The sequence below is a fragment of the Aristolochia californica genome, unplaced genomic scaffold, assembly GCF_029961685.1.
Source record: "Aristolochia californica isolate CCGP_79_NKW_82.1479 unplaced genomic scaffold, dmAriCali1.0.hap1 SCAF_15, whole genome shotgun sequence".
NCBI lineage: Eukaryota > Viridiplantae > Streptophyta > Magnoliopsida > Piperales > Aristolochiaceae > Aristolochia > Aristolochia californica.
In genome coordinates, this window is record NW_027181826.1 from 20,296,239 (window position 1) to 20,316,050 (window position 19,812).

At 39.0% G+C, this 19,812-nt stretch overlaps 2 protein-coding genes across 2 annotated transcripts in view; one reads left to right on the plus strand and one right to left on the minus strand.

Annotated features, from left to right (window-relative positions):
• Nucleotides 1-13,419, plus strand: part of LOC137951740 (methionine--tRNA ligase, chloroplastic/mitochondrial) — a 56,585-nt gene extending 43,166 nt beyond the window's left edge. The window contains exons 9-12 of the mRNA XM_068798621.1: nucleotides 894-1,009; nucleotides 1,139-1,294; nucleotides 12,707-12,835; nucleotides 13,110-13,419. Of these exons, the coding sequence (XP_068654722.1) occupies nucleotides 894-1,009; nucleotides 1,139-1,294; nucleotides 12,707-12,835; nucleotides 13,110-13,277 (569 nt within the window). The 3' untranslated portion in view covers nucleotides 13,278-13,419. The remainder of the gene's footprint in view (nucleotides 1-893; nucleotides 1,010-1,138; nucleotides 1,295-12,706; nucleotides 12,836-13,109) is intronic.
• Nucleotides 13,420-14,624: 1,205 nt separating this feature from the next.
• Nucleotides 14,625-19,039, minus strand: LOC137951639 (cell division topological specificity factor homolog, chloroplastic-like). The gene is made up of 2 exons (XM_068798442.1): nucleotides 18,845-19,039; nucleotides 14,625-15,445 (listed from the first exon to the last, which is right to left on the minus strand). Exons 1-2 carry the CDS (start codon nucleotides 18,926-18,928, stop codon nucleotides 14,855-14,857), a joined length of 675 nt encoding a protein of 224 aa, XP_068654543.1. The 5' UTR covers nucleotides 18,929-19,039; the 3' UTR covers nucleotides 14,625-14,854.
• Between the last annotated feature and the right edge of the window lie 773 nt (nucleotides 19,040-19,812).

Below are 19,812 nucleotides of genomic sequence, written 5' to 3' on the forward strand. Positions count from 1 at the left end.
TTTCATAGCTTAAAGAGTGATCATGAGGTCAAGAGTTTGAGCCTCTCTCACTTCATCTCTTTTTTGTTTTCACTATTTATCCTTGTCTTCCCTTTCCAAGAAAGAACATACCATATTTAACAATCTTTCTTACGTTTCAAAAAAGAAGATACAATGGACACAAGGTCCATAATTTCAAAGTAAAGATGTCGAAGACGCCAAGGAGGGAGGATTGCTTCTTGCACTAATTGATGACGTTGAAGGAATCTCCTTCAGCAACCAGCCTACCTTGGAAACAGGACTTGAAAATTATGAGGGCATGAAGGAGGGCTGATAGCTCGACATAGGGAGCATCGGCAGCACCTAGAGGGCCAGAGAAGTCCTGGGCTAGATATAAAAATACCGCCAAAGCCAGCAGGACCCTGATTCTCAAGGGAGCTACCATCGAAGTTGAGCTTGATGAGGCCTAAGGGAGGTGGAAGCCAATGTTGAACGCGGACAGGCCAGGCTTCAGAAAGGGATGCAATCTCCCATTTGCTCCTGAGAAATGTTGTTGTAATAAGGGGCATTATTGTCCTTTTATGTGTAACTATACTTAAGTGATGAAAAAAAGTGGCAGTTTCTTCTCTCCGATCCATCTTCTCCTTTCTTCTTCTCCTTCTCCTTTCTTCTTCTCCATGCATGGAACACTGGTTTTCAACAAACATAATGACTAGAAGTACAAGAAGGAGAGTGTAGCTCTATTTGGAATTTCCTGACACTGTCAATGGCTGTTATGTTGAAGACTGACAACGTGGATTGTTCTTTGTAGCAAAAAGTGTTTGCTTCACTTTCATGATACAAGCTAAGTTCCTCTCATTTAATTATAAAACTTATATTTTATGCCACGAAACTAACATATCGTGCTTGTATAGGAAACCTTCTAAATCGTACTCTTGGACTTCTGAGGAAGAACTGCAACTCGACCTTGACAGTTGATTCTGCATTGGCTGCAGAAGGAAATGAGTTCAAAGAAACTGTAGGTAACTTGGTGAGTATTTCTTTATCTTAAGAGAAAGCTATTTGTTTTATGTTGTGTGTTGCTAGTCGTTGGTTGTAAATTTCATATTTGTAGTTTCTGTTTGATTTTTTCTTTATTGATAGTAGCATCTTTTCACAGGTGGAAAAAGCAAGGGCTCATTATGAGAACCTGTCCTTATCATCTGCTTGTGAGTGCATCCTTGAGATTGCCAGTGCTGGTAACTTGTACATGGACAAGCATGCCCCATGGACTCTCTTCAAGAAAGGGGGTGCTAGTTCTGAATCTGCTGCAAAGGTACATTTGTGCAATCTGTTGATGTGTATTTACTTGTGCATGGACCTGGACCTGACCTAATTATTAACCGGGCCAGAAATGCAGACCAGAATCTGAACCCACTTATATATATATATAGAAGTCTTAGAACAAAAAAAAATGAGGATAATGAGATATTCATTATAAGTAGGAAGAGGAAAATGTACAAATTAAACACAAACTCCAGCCCAACAAAAAAGAAACTAAAACATAAAAAAATATATATATTCAAGAAATGAATAACCCCCCTAATGTGAGAACCAGGAAAGTGAACCAATGTCTAGAGGGTATGAATGAAGTTTCAATCAGATGGGAAAGAGAAACAGTCATCCGTGCCAAGTTATCAGCCAATCCATTGCACTCCACCTTTACACAAGGCCATGATTTCATCCTGAAAATATGAAAATCTCCAACGAGGTCTGACACCTGACGAAAATCACCTAACCACCTAGTCGTCCTAGCAACAAGAGACAGGTCAAAATTCTGTCTGTAAACCTTTAACCCACATAGCAAAGCTTGGAGCTCTGCTTCTATAGAGTCAGATTCCCTAGAAAAAATCATTTCATTGGTAGAATGGTTAGTATAAGCATTAAAAATATAAGAACCACTGTGTCCAATCTGTTTCGGTCCTGTTGTACTAAACAGTTTGGTCTGGTTCTTGCTATTCTGATCCATTTAACCAGGACCCATTTTGTCCTTGTTTTGAGACCGAACTCATAGGGTCTTGGTTTCAAACCCGAACGCAAAAGGTCTTGGTTTCAAACCCCAACCTAACCCAATTTATAAAACCAATTTAGATCAGGTGTATAAATCCGAACCAAGTCCATTTTAACTTGGGTTGAGTTTGGGTCAAGCAAATGCCCCGGTGGGTGGGTCAAATTTTGCCGCCTCTATTAAGAGAGGGAATCAGCATTGTAATTTTCTTTACTCTTATTATAGATGATTTCATAGTCATATCTCATCAATTTTGCCACTATTGTGGATTAAAAATCCGTTGTTCCCACTAGTATTGGAGGGATGCATGACCAATGTTGGAAGATGGGCCCATGCCCACACTACCAAGGAAAACCCACACATCCAAGAGTGTTAGAAGATGGGCTCAAGCCTATAAGACCGAGGAAGGCCCACACATCCAAGAGATGTGGAAGATGGGCTCAAGGCCCACATGCCTATATAGTGATGGCAGGATGGTAAATAAAGAGTTATCTCGATAGAGATGGCATTGATGTAATTAGGATAAGTTTGTAGGTTCATTAATCTATAAATTGAGCTCAGGGGAAGGGTTAGGACAACAAGTCCATAACCTCTTTTTTCTCTGTTTTTCTCCCAATGAGTCCCTCTCTCTTTTTCTCCATGAGCTAAATCCATGGAGTCTTTAAAATCAACATGGTATCAAAGCATTGATTTTCAGGACTCACAAGTATGGTTTCCAGGATTCCAGGAACCTTTTTTTTTTTTTTGCCTTTGCTCATATTGCTACTTCAGTTTTCTAGTTGATTATATCTCTCTACTACTGGTAATTGATGGTAACCGTATCTAGTAGTTTGTTTGAATGCTGGGTTTTTTTTCGCACCAATTCATACATGTTTGGTGGTGCTCATTGTGCAAGAGTGCACGTCTGCCAACCAACCTTCAGTTTCAGCTAAGCGCAAGAGTGCAAGATTATCTTCTTTGTTTGGAGAAGTAGTTGCAAAAGTTGATTACCAACAACAGACTTTATACAGACGATGAAGTTTGAACTATCCGGCATCTGAAACTCAGACTTCTCTAAGAGGCTTGGTGACCCAGGAGAGCTTGTATCTAAGGAAGCAAATGAATGCTTGTGGTTTGCTGAAGAAACTTTTCTTCCGCAACGAATTGAAAAAATCATTACGATTCTGAGCTTGAGATAGGGGTCTTCTATCTGAGACAGAAACTTCCGACTATGATTAACCGCAGAGCAAGAAGCCTTAAACCGATCTAGCATCTAAGCTCCAAAATCCCCCAGCGAGTGCTCATGCGATCCTTCACCGAGAGGAGTCGCAACAGATCTAAGAAGAGTGGAGAAAGCCATCCTTCGCCAGCCATGGGAGCTTGTTTCTGATCACTAGCTCCGAGTCACCTTCTAACATTGATTTTCTGCCAGCTGGTTTTGGTTTGCTAGAATTACCACCAAGTTATCTGCTGATTAATTGCTGTCTATCCAATGCAAATTACTGCTGCTATCAATTACTGACTTTCTCCCCAACTGTTTGATTGCCTCTGCTGGAAAGTCATCTTGCCAGTTACGGATTGATCTCTCTATTCTATTGTTGATCGCTGATTGCTGCCGGAATCTCAGTTCCAGTTGGCTTCGTCATCTAAATCTTTGTAATCTCATTGATTACATTGGCTGTCTCATTTGCAATATTATCAAGGACCCAGCCTGGTCTTCAGATTCATTCACTTTTTGGTAACTCTGCTCACGAAAATTGGAAAGTTGATCAATTCTCCAGAAGTTCATATCGTGTTTATGGGTGTTGGTTCTTATTACGGGAACTTCTCTGGCTCATCTCAATCGCCCGTTAACGCCAGCTTCGTTGCAGTCCATTACAACTTTCAAATTTCCTACATTCGTTGCATGACTTTCTCAATTGCTATTTTCACTGGACTAGATTTATGGTCATGGGTTAAGTACCTATGTTTTCCGTTTCTAACAGGCCTGTCTTTTGGGTAGTATTGGCTAGGTGCTTAACATTTGGTATCAGAGCTATACCGCTATTGCAAGTTCGAATCCTGGAGGGGGCGACCTAGAGACTTGTGTAGCGCAAAAAGGCGGTCTAGGTCGCTAGAGTGGGCCGTCGTAGATGTCGGCTCATAACAGTGAGAGTATTGTTATGATCCTGGGGTTAAGTACTTGGCTTTCTGCTACCTACCAGGTCGATCTATTGGGTAGTATTGGCTAGGTGTTTAACATTTGATATCAAAGCACCTAGCGAATACTACCCAAGAGACCGGCCTGTTAGGAGCGGAAGGCATAGGTACTTAACCCAGGACCATATCAATACACCCACCTTCACGAGCCGACACTAGCGGCGGCCCATTCTCGCGACGGCCCACTCCAGTTTCTACTAGGTCACCCCCTCTGTGCAGGACTCTTAAGTGTCGCGGGGATTCGAACTCGTGACGTAGCACCTGCTCTGATACCAAATGTTAAGCACCTAGCCAATACTACCCAAAAGACTGGCCTGTTAGGAGCAGAAGGCATAGGTACTTAACCCAGGACCATAACAACTAGCCACCTTCGGGAAATCCACCTTCGTCGTTGGGAAACTGGACTTCAACATCGTTGTTGTTCTTTCAGTATTCTTGATCCTTGCTGCAATCTCATATTTCTGACGAGAGTTTATCTTCGTTCGGAAAGTTTCCTTCACTGCAACTGCGTATTTCTGCAACTCCTCTCATCCAGCGCTGTCCAAGTTGATTGCTGCTGCTGCCATCCGAAAATGCTCTTCTTGGTCTATAAAGAATCGTATCTTTCTTCTCTGGCTGGAATTGCTTATCCGCTGGCAAGCCGAAACTATATCGGCCAGTTGCTGAATTGACGGGATTTCGTATCGTCATTGCGTTGCTGATCATCCAAAATCGTCTCCCCATCTGATACCCCAAGCTGCAATCAAGTAAATCACCACTTGAGGATTTTCCAAGCCGTTTCTGGAAGACGACTACTCTCCAACGCCACGGGGAAGAAGTAGACGTTGGTTGTCTACTGGCATCTTCCTGAAACTTGATGCTGGTTTTGCTGATCATCCGAAATTATTCGCTGGCATTTCTTTTTCTGGCTTCTACCACGGGATTTTCGGTTTAGTTGCTGCTGTCCCGAGCTGTTTGACGAGGGGTGGAAGGAGATGCATTGTTGCCGATTTAATTTTCCTACGTTAGAAAATATTTGATTAGCGTAGGTTCAGCCAAGTCAGACCCTGCCGAGCAACGCGTACCAATGACCCAGTGAGCTGAGAGACTCGGACCGAGCCGCACCAATATGCCAAGTTAACTCGGGCCAACTTGGTGAGTCAACTCGGTCCGGGTCAACCTGACTCGGCCCAACTCACTAACTTGATGCCTCGGTTATACGGGTCCAGGCCTGGGTCCCGATTTCTATACATATTTTTCTGCGACTTGGCTATATTGGTCTACTGTGTGACTCGGCTCGACTCAGTTCCTTGTCTCCGGATGGATTATTATTTTGAAGTATTGGTAACTTATTCCTTGGCCAGCATATTATTTGGTGCACATTCTCCTTACTCAAGGATCGACTCATAGCAGATTATTTTATGGGTCCTTGGATTTTCATTGTTTGGTACGTGTTATTGAGCGTAGGCCCATTTCAGCTACTGCTATTGTGTCTCTTTGGATGAGACATTATTATTGAAGGACTTTTCAATTGCCGATTTTTATTAGCATTGGCCATTTTGTTGATGAAGAAAGCCAAGATGGCCCCAGAGTATTATCTTTCGTGTAATTACTTGTTACCCCCCTTAATTGGTATTTATTACTCCTACCATTTGAGAGTCAGTGTCTTGTGGAGGAACACGGTCATGGAGGAGTTTTATTACACTTTTGAGCATTGCATATAGACCCACTACCTACAAAAGAGAGGAGTGTGCCCTACATCCAGCATGAGTTAGAGTATGGAGTGATGTCATACGGCTTGGAGCAATCTTATTCTCACTTATCTTATACCAATTGGGCCTCATAGAAGAGACCACCAGTGTGAGGGGGAATGTTGGAAGATATGGAGAACTGCCATTTTATACAAGAAGATTGTCACAATACATGCACCCAGTCCTGGGTGTTATGGGACACCCTGGTCCTGGTGGTCCTGGGCTAAGGGTTAAGTACCTATGTCTTCCGCTCCTAACAGGCCGGTCTTTTGGGTAGTATTGGCTAGGTGCTTAACAAAGATTCTATACACCATTTGCAACAAGCTGAGTGTTCATGAAGTTCTCTCACCCCCAGCTTGAGGAGTGTTGGAAGATGGGCCCACACCCACACAACCAGGGAAGGCCCACACATCCAAGAGATGTGGAAGATGGGTTCAAGGCCCACAGACCAAGGAGAAGGCCCACATGCCCATACAGTGATGGCAGGATGGTAAATAAATAGTCATCTCATAAGAGATGGCATTGATGTAGTTAGGTTAAGTTCCAAAGGTATAATTGTAATATTATAATTTCATTAATCTATAAATTGAGCTTCAGGGGAAGGGTTAGGAAATAAGTCCATAACCTCTTGTCTTCTCCTGTTTTCTCCCAATGGGTGTCCCTCTCTTTTTCTCCATGAGTTAAATCCATGGAGTCCTGAAAATCAATAACTAACTTGAAATTTGCTCAAAATCAGATATGGGTATCAATGTGTAATGGCCTGAACAATTGCTAACATTTACTTTTCATAAGCTGATAAAGCCTGCATTTTATCCCTTAATTCTTTGTTAAAGAGATGAGCAGGTAGTCTGTTGGCATTTATAGAGCTCCTATACCTATTCCTATGACATCACATTGACAACAAAGGTTTCACTGAAATAAAGCATTGCCAAGACAGGTTTGAAATCACTGCTGCCTTACGAGCTTGAATAGCTTCACTTGCTACTGCACTCCAAGTAAAACAGTTTTTCCATAATGACTCTGTGAGAGGACTGCTAATGAGGCTTAATTTTTTACTGATCTCCTATTATATCCTGTAAGACTGTTACTAACTTTGCTTAGGTTTGAAATTTGACTGGAAGTAATGGTGTTTGGCATCTAAAACATAGAGAAACAAAAAAAAAAAAGGTTTTTGGGGTCCAAGCTCTCAAGTCCCTGAACACGTATTCATTAATTAGACTCTTTTAGTGATGACAACGTGACAGGTCCCATACAAAGGATTTCTCACCTAGCTAAGAGTGCAAAAATTCCAAAATTACCCTTATAGTTCTAAAATGCTACTATACCCTTAATAAAGGCTAAACATCCCGAAGTTCCTAACTGCGAAAGAAGCCATCTCATAGTGTCTAAGCGAAGTTTCATGGAGTTAGAAGTCTTACAAGTGGAAGTTGTTTTGTTAGAAAACAGTGTTAAGGGGCATTTTGGTCTTTTTATATGGTCTGTACTTACTAGTTAGTGTGCTATCTTATTCAACGTGTTTAGATGTCTCTATGGTCCAATTTTCATGTAATTTAGAGGTGTAGATTGGGAGTTATAAGTAGTTAAAGTGTATGAAAGGCATATTAGTTATTGTACCTTTTTTTTTTTTTATAAAGATGTATTTATATTAACAAGAGAAAAATTACAAAAGAAGAGGGAGTAGATCCCTAACAACAAGAGATTGTAGGGACGCTCCCTGCTTGGCAAGCACATCTACTGCCGAATTTGCAGATCTCGGAATGTGAGAAGTGTGGTAATATCTAAAATCTCCCGAAAGATGTTCCAATGCCGCCACGGCGGAGGGGAAGCACTGCAATTGTCTCTGAAAACGCAGAGCCCATTAAGGAGGCCATAGAGCTCAGTCGATGTTGAATCAGAGATGCCTAGCGGGCCGGCATAAGAGAAACACTGATTGCCAGATGGATCTGAAATAACTCCCTAAAACCAGCGATCCCCGGATTGCCGAGAGAAGAGCCATCAAAATTCAACTTTAGGTAACCAGCTTCCGGGGGAGTCCTCTCCTCCATGACTTGAACCTTGGTCCCAAAGTGCATCTTTGCCAGATTGCTCCAGCTATCACGAATAGAGGTATCCTTGAAGGAGGAAAAGGACTTCTTAGTCAGAAGCCAGATGGAGATTTGCCCCGACACCCTTTCTGCTACTCTTACCTCTGATTCACTTTTAACATTGAAACGCCTTTGGTTACGTTCATTCCAAAGTCCCCCACGGTACGAAACTGGCATAGGTGGAGATCATCACTTTGCCGAGACCAGGAAGGGGATAGCCAATGATCGAGTTGCTGAAAGAGATCATATCAGCTGATATACAAAATTGCAACCCCAACTTGCATAGGACAGAGGTCCACACATTCCATGAGAATGGGCATTGTAGCAGATATTAGTTATTGTACATTATTTCCATTTAAATGAATATAAGGATTTGGGGATCGATTTCTGACCCCCAATAAAAAACTTCTCTGTCTCTCTTTTCTAGTAGTTTCTTCTCCCTTTCTTTCTCTTCCTTTCTTCTCTCAATCTTCTATATTTCATCTTTTGACGTGGTATCAGAGTCAATGATTCCATTAAGAGATATAAAGTTTGGTTGGTTGCCAAGGGATATACTCAAACCTACAACATTGATGTTTTTGAGACTTTCTCACTTGTAGCTAGGTTGATTTTTGTCTGTATTATTGTGTCTATTGTAATTAACCAAGGTTGGCCACTTTTTCAACTAGAAATTAAAAAAGGCTTTGTTGTATGATGATTTAGAAGAAGAGGTCTATATGACAACCTCTTGGGTATGTTGCTTACGGGGAGATTATAAAGATGTGTAGACTTAAGAAGGCAATATATGATCTTAAAGAAAACCTTAGGCGATGTTTTGGTGATGCTTCTGTGTTTGAGAACAAGGAGACAGTTTATCTGTAGAGGAACCAAAAACATGAGCAAAACAGACACAACAAAAAATGTGATGGGATAGAGAAACAACATAGTATACAGAAATGTCTATGTGGCTCATATAGCTACCCTTTTCTTAGCGCACCCTTCAAGTATCGCAATATTCTTAATGTTTCTGGGTGAGTCTTTCTTAGGTGCTCCATTAACTGGTTGACCACACTCACCCCAAGGGCTATATCAAGTTTGGTCATTGTGGCATAAATAAATTTGCCTACCAACCTCCTATACATAGTCTTATCTTTGAGTTCAGCATTCTCATCATGAAGATTATGGCCAACTTCTATAAGAGTTTTGGCAGGTTTAGCTCCTAGCAACTGATATTCATGTAGCATATCAATTACATACTTTCATTGGGTTAGAACAATACCTATCTTGCTTCTTACTACTTTTATCCCAAGGAAGTATTTCAGCATCCTTAAATCCTTGGTTTGAAAGTGATTTAACAGATGTTCTTTTACCTCATCAATACTCTTTTTGTTGTTGCTAGATGACACTATATTATCAACATACACTATCAATACCACAATTCTAGTGGACCTTATCAATGGAAGAACCAAGAACATGAACATGGCCTAGGAGACAATGTATCTATGGAGGAAACAAGAACATGAACATAGCAAACAGACCCTAATACACGTGGGCAAAGAGGAAATAACTCACTATTGGGCTTGAAAACTCGTAGTGGTATTTGTCCACCAATTACAGAGGATGACATCCTATTCATCAAGAAACAAGTTGTGAGAACAACATCACTCCAATTATGTTTGGGAACTTTCATTTGTAACATCATTGTATGAGTAACATCATGTTGGTGGTGATTCTTCTTGTTAGCCACACTATTCTGCCGAGGCGTATACATACATAAGGATTGGTGAAAAACACCATTGGCAATGCAAAAAGAAACAAACTTATTGTTCATATACTCAAGCCCGTTATCAGTACGTAGGACACGACTCCTTAAGGAGATACACCCAAGTTGTCCTACTGTAATCATCAATAAAAGAGACCAAATATTGATAACCAAAAAGACGCAGGACCTAATATGGATCCCATACATATGAATGAATAACATCAAACAAACTATGGCTAAGCTATGGATGAGATAGAAAAGACAATTGATGATGCTTCCTAAGCTTAAAGGAATCACATTGAATAGACAAAGTAGAAGACAACTCTGGAAACAACTAACAAAGCTCTACAAATGGATGTCCAAGCCTCAAGTGCCACTAGAAGGAGGATTTTGCAGTCTAAAGTGCTGATGGTGATTGATTGATAGAACCTTCCAAGTAATAGAGGCCTCCAATCTCATACTCAAAATCAATCATCCTTCTCATTCGAAGGTCCTGAAAAACACAATGAGTGGGAAAGGAAGTTGCAGATATTGCAAAGTTTTTGTAAGTTGATTCATAGATGACAAATTTAGTAGAAACTTAGGAACAAATAAAACAGAATCTAGAGACAGATGAAGTAGCCTTAACTGTCCCAACACCACTAACAGAAGAAAGAAAGTCATCTGCTAGTGTAACATTTTTAAAAGGAGATGATTTCTAAAAGAAGAAACACATTTGACATACCTAACATGTGCGTAGAAGCACCAAAATCAATGACACACAAAGATACTAGAGTCCCATGAAATACAAACATACCTAAACGGGCCATAGTGACTATAATGAGAACAGTTTGCTTCACGGATGAGGAGGAAACAGTTAGTTGAGCTCTACGTTGAGCCAGCTATGGAAGCTCATCAAGGGCACTAGGAAGAATTTCAACTGTACCAGTAGACAAGGACTACCTACTTCTGTAGGACTCGAGTTTTGTCTACGCGGGATTACCAAATTTATACCCGTTTATCCGGTAATGGTTGGTACACCCACAATGAACAATACCTCCTATAACTACTACTTTTTCCATGACCTTGGCCATGACCAGAATTATCTCTATCTCGACCATGTCCTTCTCAACCAATAAGGGCAACAGCCTCTATATCTTTGTTCTCCTGGTTGCTAGGTGGAATTATAGCTATTGCAGCCTGATTAACCCAACTAAACACTTTGTTAAGAGATGGCACTTTAGTTGTTGCAAGAATCTGGGCCTAAATTGCATCATACTCGGAGCCCAAACCATCAAGAAACTTAGCTACATACAACTCACCACACTGTTTTTGAAGACCTGTTTTAGTGGTAGTTTGAATGGGTGATAAATCTCAATCTATTGTAAAATCCCCTGTAGCTCTTCAAAGTAATCTATCACATATCTATTTTCCCTTTTTTAAGGCAAATCACTGAGCATAATGCTGATATACTCTAGATAGGTTGCTCTCTTGAGCATATAATCACTCAAAGACAATCCAAATTTGTTTAGAAGTTTCACAAGCAACCAAGTCATAACCTGACTATCTTCGGTTTCCCAATCATTTGTAAAACTTTCAGGAGGGTCTTATCTCAAATATTTTGTTCTTCTCTTGTAGTGTTCAAGTGAAGTTTGACAAATTAGGCCCAAATTTGAGTTACTCAACCTTTTAGTTGTAATAATATTCGCAACCTTCCCTTCCAAATGCACATTATTTTTTACTAAAGAAATAAATTCTCCCAAATAAGACATAACTACTTAAAATACTTCAATCTGAGAAACAGTAATTCAGCTACATGATTTCAACTAGAATCGCACAAACAGACCAAATCCTGCGCATATGATGTGGGCCCCACGCAAGTCAAATATAGGGCATCAACTCGTCAACACCACAACACAACAAAATAGAGTTTGTAATAACATCACTTCAAATCACTCAATTTCATGCAAAACAGGTCCAGATACTAGTCTATGAATTCATGCAGGCACTGAAACAGGGAGACAACAACAAACAATCCTCAAGGGACACAAAAACATAACTGCTCAACAAGTAGCACAAGCCATCAATCCTAAAGTTATGGCACGAAATAAGTAAAAAAAATCTAACCTTTAAATCCAATCAGCAAGAATTGGAGAAACCCCTTTTTTTGAGTGAACACAGGCTAAGAAGGGGAAGAAAACTTGACTAAAACTTTACTTTAAATGGATATTTCTCTCTGATACTATGTAAAATTGGAAGAGATAGAATAGAAAAGAAAGAGCAAAGAGAGAGGAAGAAGAAGAGAATTTAGATGTCTTGTAGTGTGTGGCACTCTTCCAAGAGGTCAGAATTCAATCTCTTTATGAAATAGGTCACTTGTGTGAAAACTTATTACAATAACGTAAATGCCCCTCTAAACTTTCTAAACAGAAAGTGCAAAAGTGAATATTTTCCTAAAATATGAACTTCCTAAACAGGTAATCTGATGTCTGTCAGTCTTGTTCTGTCCTTTTTGCTTCCTTATTTTGTAAATCTTCAATTATTTTGAATCTCTATGTCTGTCCTCATAGTTTTAAACAATTTTTTCAACAATAAAGCCATGTACTTCATCTGCACTCCCCCCCACATAATGGACTAGGTTGTGCTATTGAGGAAGTAGAAGATCTGTTGTCCGTGGGACATCTCATGTAGATCTGCTAATCTGGAAGGTATGGTAGCAAATGAGCTTATGAAAACATACTGCAGATAGCTTGGTGTTTAGGCCCACTCTTTAGCCAATGTTAAACCTTGTTTGCTTCATTTTGGACCTGGCTGCTTTAACTTTGCAGCTACTTCTTGTTATATTCACATTTTTTACTTGAAGAAATTGACTCTCACTTAGTTGGCTTTTTCCTCTTCTATGTAGAAGTGGGTTGGCAAAGAATTAGTAGTAGCATGAGACAGTGAATCATTTGGTTTTCGTGTGCAGGACCTTGTGATTATACTGGAAGCAGTGAGGATTATATCTATTACTTTATCTCCAATAGCTCCAAGTTTATGCTTGAGGATCCATTCTCAACTTGGCTATTCAAAGGACCAGTTTGAAGCACAGACTTGGGTACTTCTCTCTACAATTCACCTAGTGTTCTACGGGCCTTCCTGCTGCCGTATACCATTTTGGCATGATCTCTTTTGATGAGCCTACATATGAATACTTGACATGCATGGATGGAACATTTAGTTCATCCATCTTGGTACTTAAAGATTCATGCTTTGCATAGACCCTGACAACTATTTGGCGTTCTACAATCAAATTGCAGGACAGTAAATTGATTTAAGGCATTGCATCTAATTTCTTTCTTATCATTTGACTCCGTGCTTCTATATTGCAGGACAATACTAGATGGGGTGGGCTGAAAGCTGGTCAAGTCATGGCTCAACCTAAGCCTGTTTTCGAGAGAATTGAAGTGAAGAAGGATGAGGAAGACGGAAGTGTTAGTGTTCAGAAGGTGGAGAAGGAAAAGAAGCAAGCTGAAAGTGAAATAGTTGTAGAAGCTTAATCCTGGTCTCTTGTACAGCTATGACTGGTTCAAGCGGTATTTGCCCTCAATTATTATTCATTTCTCTTGAACCACATCAATTATAACGGTTGGCTCTTATATTTTATATTTATTTAAATACTTGAGATGCAGTTTTTTGTCATTTCATAAATGTTAAGAAGTTTAAGGGTATTTTACATAATCTTTGTGTTTTTGCTTGGGGTGGGGTAGTTTAGCCATTTTTTGTCATGATGCTCTAGTCGACATTCTCGAATACAAAGTAGGGTTCATCAACAATCAAATAATATTCGAAGATAATAGTGTATAATGGTTCATAACTCAAACTCAATCCATTATCTATTTGCATCTCAAAGTTAATTCACTATTATTTCGGTTAATGGACATCTTGTTGGTCCAGGTGATGATGTCTCAAGATGGATGTAAGTTGACTTAAAAAAAAATTGTGTTTGGTAAAAAAATATAAATATAGAGTAAAGAGAACACAACCACAAGAAGGCAAAGATTTTTTTAACTCGAGCTCAAGAAAATTTGATAATCTTTCTAGTGGAAAGAGACTTAAGGTTCTATTATGGCTAAAGAAATGTACTTTGCCCAATTTCACTTAAAGTAATTTTCTTATAATCAATTAAATTCTGATTTTAGTGAGTGCTTCCGTTTTCAGATCCATGGTTTTAGATAACCAACTTTTCTAGATTCAAGAAAAACGAAAATGCAAAAGTGAGAAATAAAATTTACACATTTCTTTGGAGAGAAAATCACATTCTTAATGAGATTCGTACTTCCAAATCTTTGAGACAAGACGGATATAAAACAGGGTAGGAATGGGTCAGGCTTACGGGGACAGGGCAGGGATGGGTTGAGTTTACGGGAACACATTAGAGATAGGTCAGGTTTATGGGAACAAAGCAGGGATGAGATTGCAGGGATGGTGATTGTTTCAAGTTCAGGTTTCAAGAAACCCTACCCTAATCCAACCCATGCCCCCTTATGTATTATGTAATCTATAAAATAAATCAGTCTCTAGTTTCCATCCTTTGGGATTGAATAGGTACCACCTCATAGAGAAATAGTTTAGCAAAATAACATTTTACTATAATATTGGATTCTTGAGCCTTAAATTTGCCTGATTGAATCTAATTTCATTATGATCTCGTTCTTACTGAAATTAGGTAAACGTTGTCTACTTTATAATTTTGGTGTTGTTTTCATCTCATCTATTTGCCTCTTGACACATTATTTTACTCTTGGACGCGACTTAGTTATAGTTTTTGTAGGGTTTAGGGTGCAATACCAGGAAGTGAAACCTGCACTGCACATCTCAATGAATTTCAGTAATGGCACAATAAACGTGTCTACAAAGAGACCAAGAGAGCCGTGATTACGATTTCCAATTCAGTCAGTTCAACATAAATCAACTGAACGGCACCTGAAACACCCCAGTACAAATTCCAGATATATACAGGAAAGCCACTTTTCAACTGCCATAGGGTCTGCACAAGCTGAACAATAAAACCCTAATTAGACGATCCCTTCCCTTTCCCTGTCTGTACTCTTTCCACTCAAGAATCTTCAAACATCTATTGTTCTTTGTCATTAGGTAGGAAGAAATCAAACCTAACATCAACAGAGCCTGAAGCCTCTCCTGTATCCTTGTACTCCACATCTGTTATGCCTCGGAAATCTTCATCATAATCTTGGTACTCGGGTTTCACCCGCCTAACTGGTACAGTTACAGAGTATACAGTCCCAAGGTCTGGATCTGTTGAGACACTCAACTGAACTTTGTCCCGTGAATCTATCTCAACAAAATCCGATAAAGCACCGACGATATTGCTAACAATCTTTCGCTTGGCTTCATCACTAACTGCACATCTGTCAGAGAAGAGAATCATCTTAAGCCTCTGCTTAGCAATTTTTGCATTTGAACTTCTCCTTGCTGTTGTAGATGGGAACAAAATTTTCCAAGCCAAGCTTAAGCGCTCCAGGAAGCTCATATTTACTGCATCAAGGAGTAAGCCTTCAGCATCTGAGTTTGTGGCCCCAGGGACAAGCTTATCCCTTACAATTGCTTGACATTGATGCGACTGGCTAAGCGCTCTCTTGTTGACTGGAAATTTGGGTGAGAGCTCAAGAATACTTGATACTCCCGGCGATCTATAAAAGCTCACCTGTGATGTATAGAAAAAATGAATGAAGAGAGTCAGCGAGAGTAAGACAGAGAGGAAAGACTGCTCTGGCCAAGAAAAAATATTGTGATGTCGGATGATGTCATGCCAAGTCAACTAGACCCGGCCATTTCACCAGATCTGTAATGAAATTGATCTTAATTGCCTCCAAAAATATGCAAAATATTGAATGTGGACACTCCAATAGTCTCCAACATATTTAAAACCACTCAGACATGAAAACAACAAGTTGTGATAGAATGTCAAAGTTTCTAAGTGTTGAGCATAGTGGGAGCCAAGAGGGAGAATCCTAAATATGGAGCAGCTCAGTGAGGCAAGCACATTGAGAACAAGTTACCAAATCTTGTGCTTCTTGTGGGATCACATCTTCACTTACTGCGCGTGTTTGCTTTTGAGATTTGGGGTGCTAATCTTCGAAGTTTAGCTTTTACTTTTGCCTTCCAAAAATTGTTCATAACCTCTTCTCTTTATGGATGGATCAGCCCCCACCCGAAAGAGGTAAAATTTTGAGGATTCCATCAATGCCTTCTTTTGGGGGGAACATGGGATGAGAAATAGTCATACTTTTGATAATCAAACTCAGTCCATTGATGGTATCATTGGAAAAAATCATCCATTATATCCTTTTTGATAAAGCAAATCCTGTGAGGCAAAACTCCAACCCACCACTGTTATTCGTGATAATTTAAAATTTTGAAGTTTCCATCGCTGCCTTCTTTTGGGGGGACATGGGACGAGAAATAGACATACTTTTGATAATCAACTCTGTCCACTGATGGTATCAATAGAAAAAAACATCCACTATATTCTTTTTTGGTAAAGCAAATCTGTGAGATGAAAGTCTAGCCCACCACTGTTATTCATGATAATTTATGGCAAGCTCATCATCCTCAAGATCAAGATTGGGCTCCACCCCCTATTGATTGTCAAGCTTAAACTCGACCAAAGCTCAACGGAAAACCCTGGTCCAACAAGAGGAAAAAATGTTATTTGAGGAAGTGATGGGAGTTTCACCATTGTTTACTGTTACTCCTGATGGGTAATCTGATTGCGTGGAGGCTAAGTTGATGGTTCTCTTCATGGATTTTTTTTTTTTTAATAAAGATAATTCTCTTCATGGATTGAGATTGAGATTGTATAGTATAATTTGTCCCCTTTTAAGTAAAGTTTCAAGCTCCATCACTACTTCAGGTCCTCTCTCTAAATAAAATTTTTGAATCTAATACAAAAAAAGCATAGGAGGAGCCAACCAGTCTCTACAACCTCCTTAGTCCTTCCAAGGTATTTGCTTCATTAGCTCAATGGACACGTGAGAGGGTCTCTAACTGAGGTCCTGAGTTCAAGTTTCACCAAGGTAAAGGGTCTTAACATTCAAGAAAAAAAAAGTATTTGCTTTTCTAATTGATGCTGAATAAATCCTCAGCGTCACAACTTAAGTCAAATAATCAAAACTCTGCATTCAGATCCTATAGAGAGTTAAAAGGCATCAACGGACAACTTACTTCCGTACACACATCAACTCATTTTCTTTTGCGATTCGAGAAACCAGTAGTCATCATAACTGAAACCCTAGTGCACTTGATTCATATTTTTAAGTCCATTTTGGCCTGCTACCACTGCAAAGGGCCAAGGTTATCACTTTCATTCAGTTATGTTCTGATTTTACTTATTCATGTTTCATTTCTGTTTTATTTGTTTATTTATTTATTTTCATTGTTTGAAAAGAAATGACTTGAACCAAGAGCACATTACCCTGATAGTCAAGCTTCTAAGCAATCCAAATAATTCAATTTTACTCTTAGAACAAGAGATTTAACAATGAACATGTTCAATCATCTATCAAAAGCCCTTTTTCTACTTCCCTCAGTCAAATGACTGCAACTTGCTTAGGATTCAATAAAAAGAGGTATGTGTATCAATCTCACAGCCATAAACATCATGTCATGTGCATTGGAAACAACTCAACAGAATTAGTCAAGCCAAGAGTAGTGCCCCCACTATCTAACAGACTAGCATACCATATTGCAATTCTAGTTTTTTGTCTTCATAAAATGATAAGAGCAACTACTTATTCCATATACCTATTCCATCAGCATTTTCACTTACTTTCCACTGTTGAGGTTACCTTTGAGGTTAGTGAAAAAGACTTAGCTAGACATTTTCCACTAAAAATTTCTATGCCCAATAAAAAATCACATAATCAGAAACATCCCGACAACAATAACATGTTTTGGCTTTTAATAAATCACAACCCTTGAAAATATACATCATTGATGATTTGACTCTTTGAACTTCATGATGAATGAGAGGCTGTAAAGCAATATAACAGAGCATAAAAACATGGTCAGACGCCTAAATTCCCCTAAAAAAGGTTCAATATTTATCAGATCAAGAATTAAAAAATAACAACAAAAAAACCATATTTAAGATGAATGCAGTAAGTGGATTGACCCCTTGGCTCGATGGCCACATGAGGGGCTTCTAGATTGAGGTCTTGAGTTTAAGTCTTACCAGGGGCATTGGTTGCAGTATGCATGAGTAATCAATACTTGAAAAAAAGATAGCTGCAGTAATAGTGACAGTGAATCTGTGATTGTCTTATTGGAAGGTATGCGGTTTCCACAAGGACATGCACTAAGATAAAATAAGAAAATAACCATGCTACAATCTGAAATCTACCAAAATAAACCTACGTAGGACGTTATTCTCTGTGGCGGCCGTTCCAAAATATAAGAAAAAGAACCCAACTGTCATCATTCAAACAATGAAATAAAACTATTAAAGGTGGCAAACGAGTAATACTTGGGGTCAAGTTTTACTCTGATTCTCGAATGTTTATAACGGTTCATAAACTCCTCGATAGTAACTAAATTTTTTTATTTATAAAAAGTAAAAGAAAGACTTCGATTATGCCATCGTCAGATAACTGCGAGAAAAGAAATACACTAATTATCAGGAAAAGCAGAAGAGGCTCAGAATCAAGATATACAGTAACTAAATTTTGTTATTTATAAAAATTAAAAGAAAGACTTCGATTATGCCATCGTCAGATAACTGCGAGAAAAGAAATATATTAATTATCAGGAAAGCAGAAGAGGCCCAGAATCAAGATATACAGCAACTAAATTTTGTTATTTATAAAAAGTAAAAGAAAGACTTCGATTATGCCATCGTCAGATAACGGCGAGAAAGGGAATACATTAATTATCAGGAAAAGCAGAAGATGCCCAGAATCAAGATATGCAAATATCAGTCTCAGACACCGGGATACTTAACGAGCTCCAAGAGTTCTCAAAAAGGGCAAACAAAAAAGGAGTTTACAATCTCCAGCAGAAAATACTCCACGAATTCTCTGAGCACAGAAGAAAGAAAGAAATAAACCTTAGAGGGAGCAAGGCCTCGAAAGGAATGGGCAGGAGACGAAATAAATGTCGCAAAAACCCGTAAATCACCCGAAATAGCCATTACTTCTGTACTGCTTGCTCAAACGAGAACTTCCATTTCTAACCGAATAATCTCCGTGACACCGTCGCAGGTCGGAGGCTTGGACCTCGAGCACGAAAGCAAACTCGAAAGCAAATCAGAACAATGGTTCTTAGCCCATCATTCCATCGTCTCCCAAGCCCTGAAAACAATTTGTCAAACCCGATCCAATCATCGAACCAGAGTTATGGCCGGTTCGGTTCAACGAGTTTCAACTTTTAACCCAATTTTAAAATAATAATAATAATAATAATTTATATATTAACAAAGAGGAAACGAGACAAAAAATGGAGGGTTATTCTCTGTTTGGCAAGCACATCAGTTGTCAAATTTGTGGATCTCGGATCTCGAAATATGAGACCAAATATAAAAAAAATAAAAGACAATATCTAAAATCTCGAAGAAGCATTCCAATGGCGCCACATATGCACAATCACACCAAGAGATAGCGACCTTGGAATCTCCTTCAATTTGAAGAAGACCCTACAATTATCCCTAAAAATACGGAAACCGATGAGGAGGCCATGCACCTCAACCGACGTTGGGCCCGCATAGGAGAGACCCAATTGAAAGTTGAAACTACAAATATACTAAAGAAACTAAAATAACAAATATAAAATATAAAAAAACTACTTAAAGAAAACGTTTTGATAATTTTATGTAAATACATAATAAAATTTTAACTTAAACCAAAAACAGACTTCAAAACCTAGGATCAATCATCATACCCTTTGTTTAAGTCCATACTCCATAGACAAAGTGAAGAAAATTGCATTTTGAACTACTTCAAATAAAATGATCTCATTCAAAGTTGCTATAACCATAATGATTTCTTCAACATTTGATATCCAATGTAAGAAGGTAGA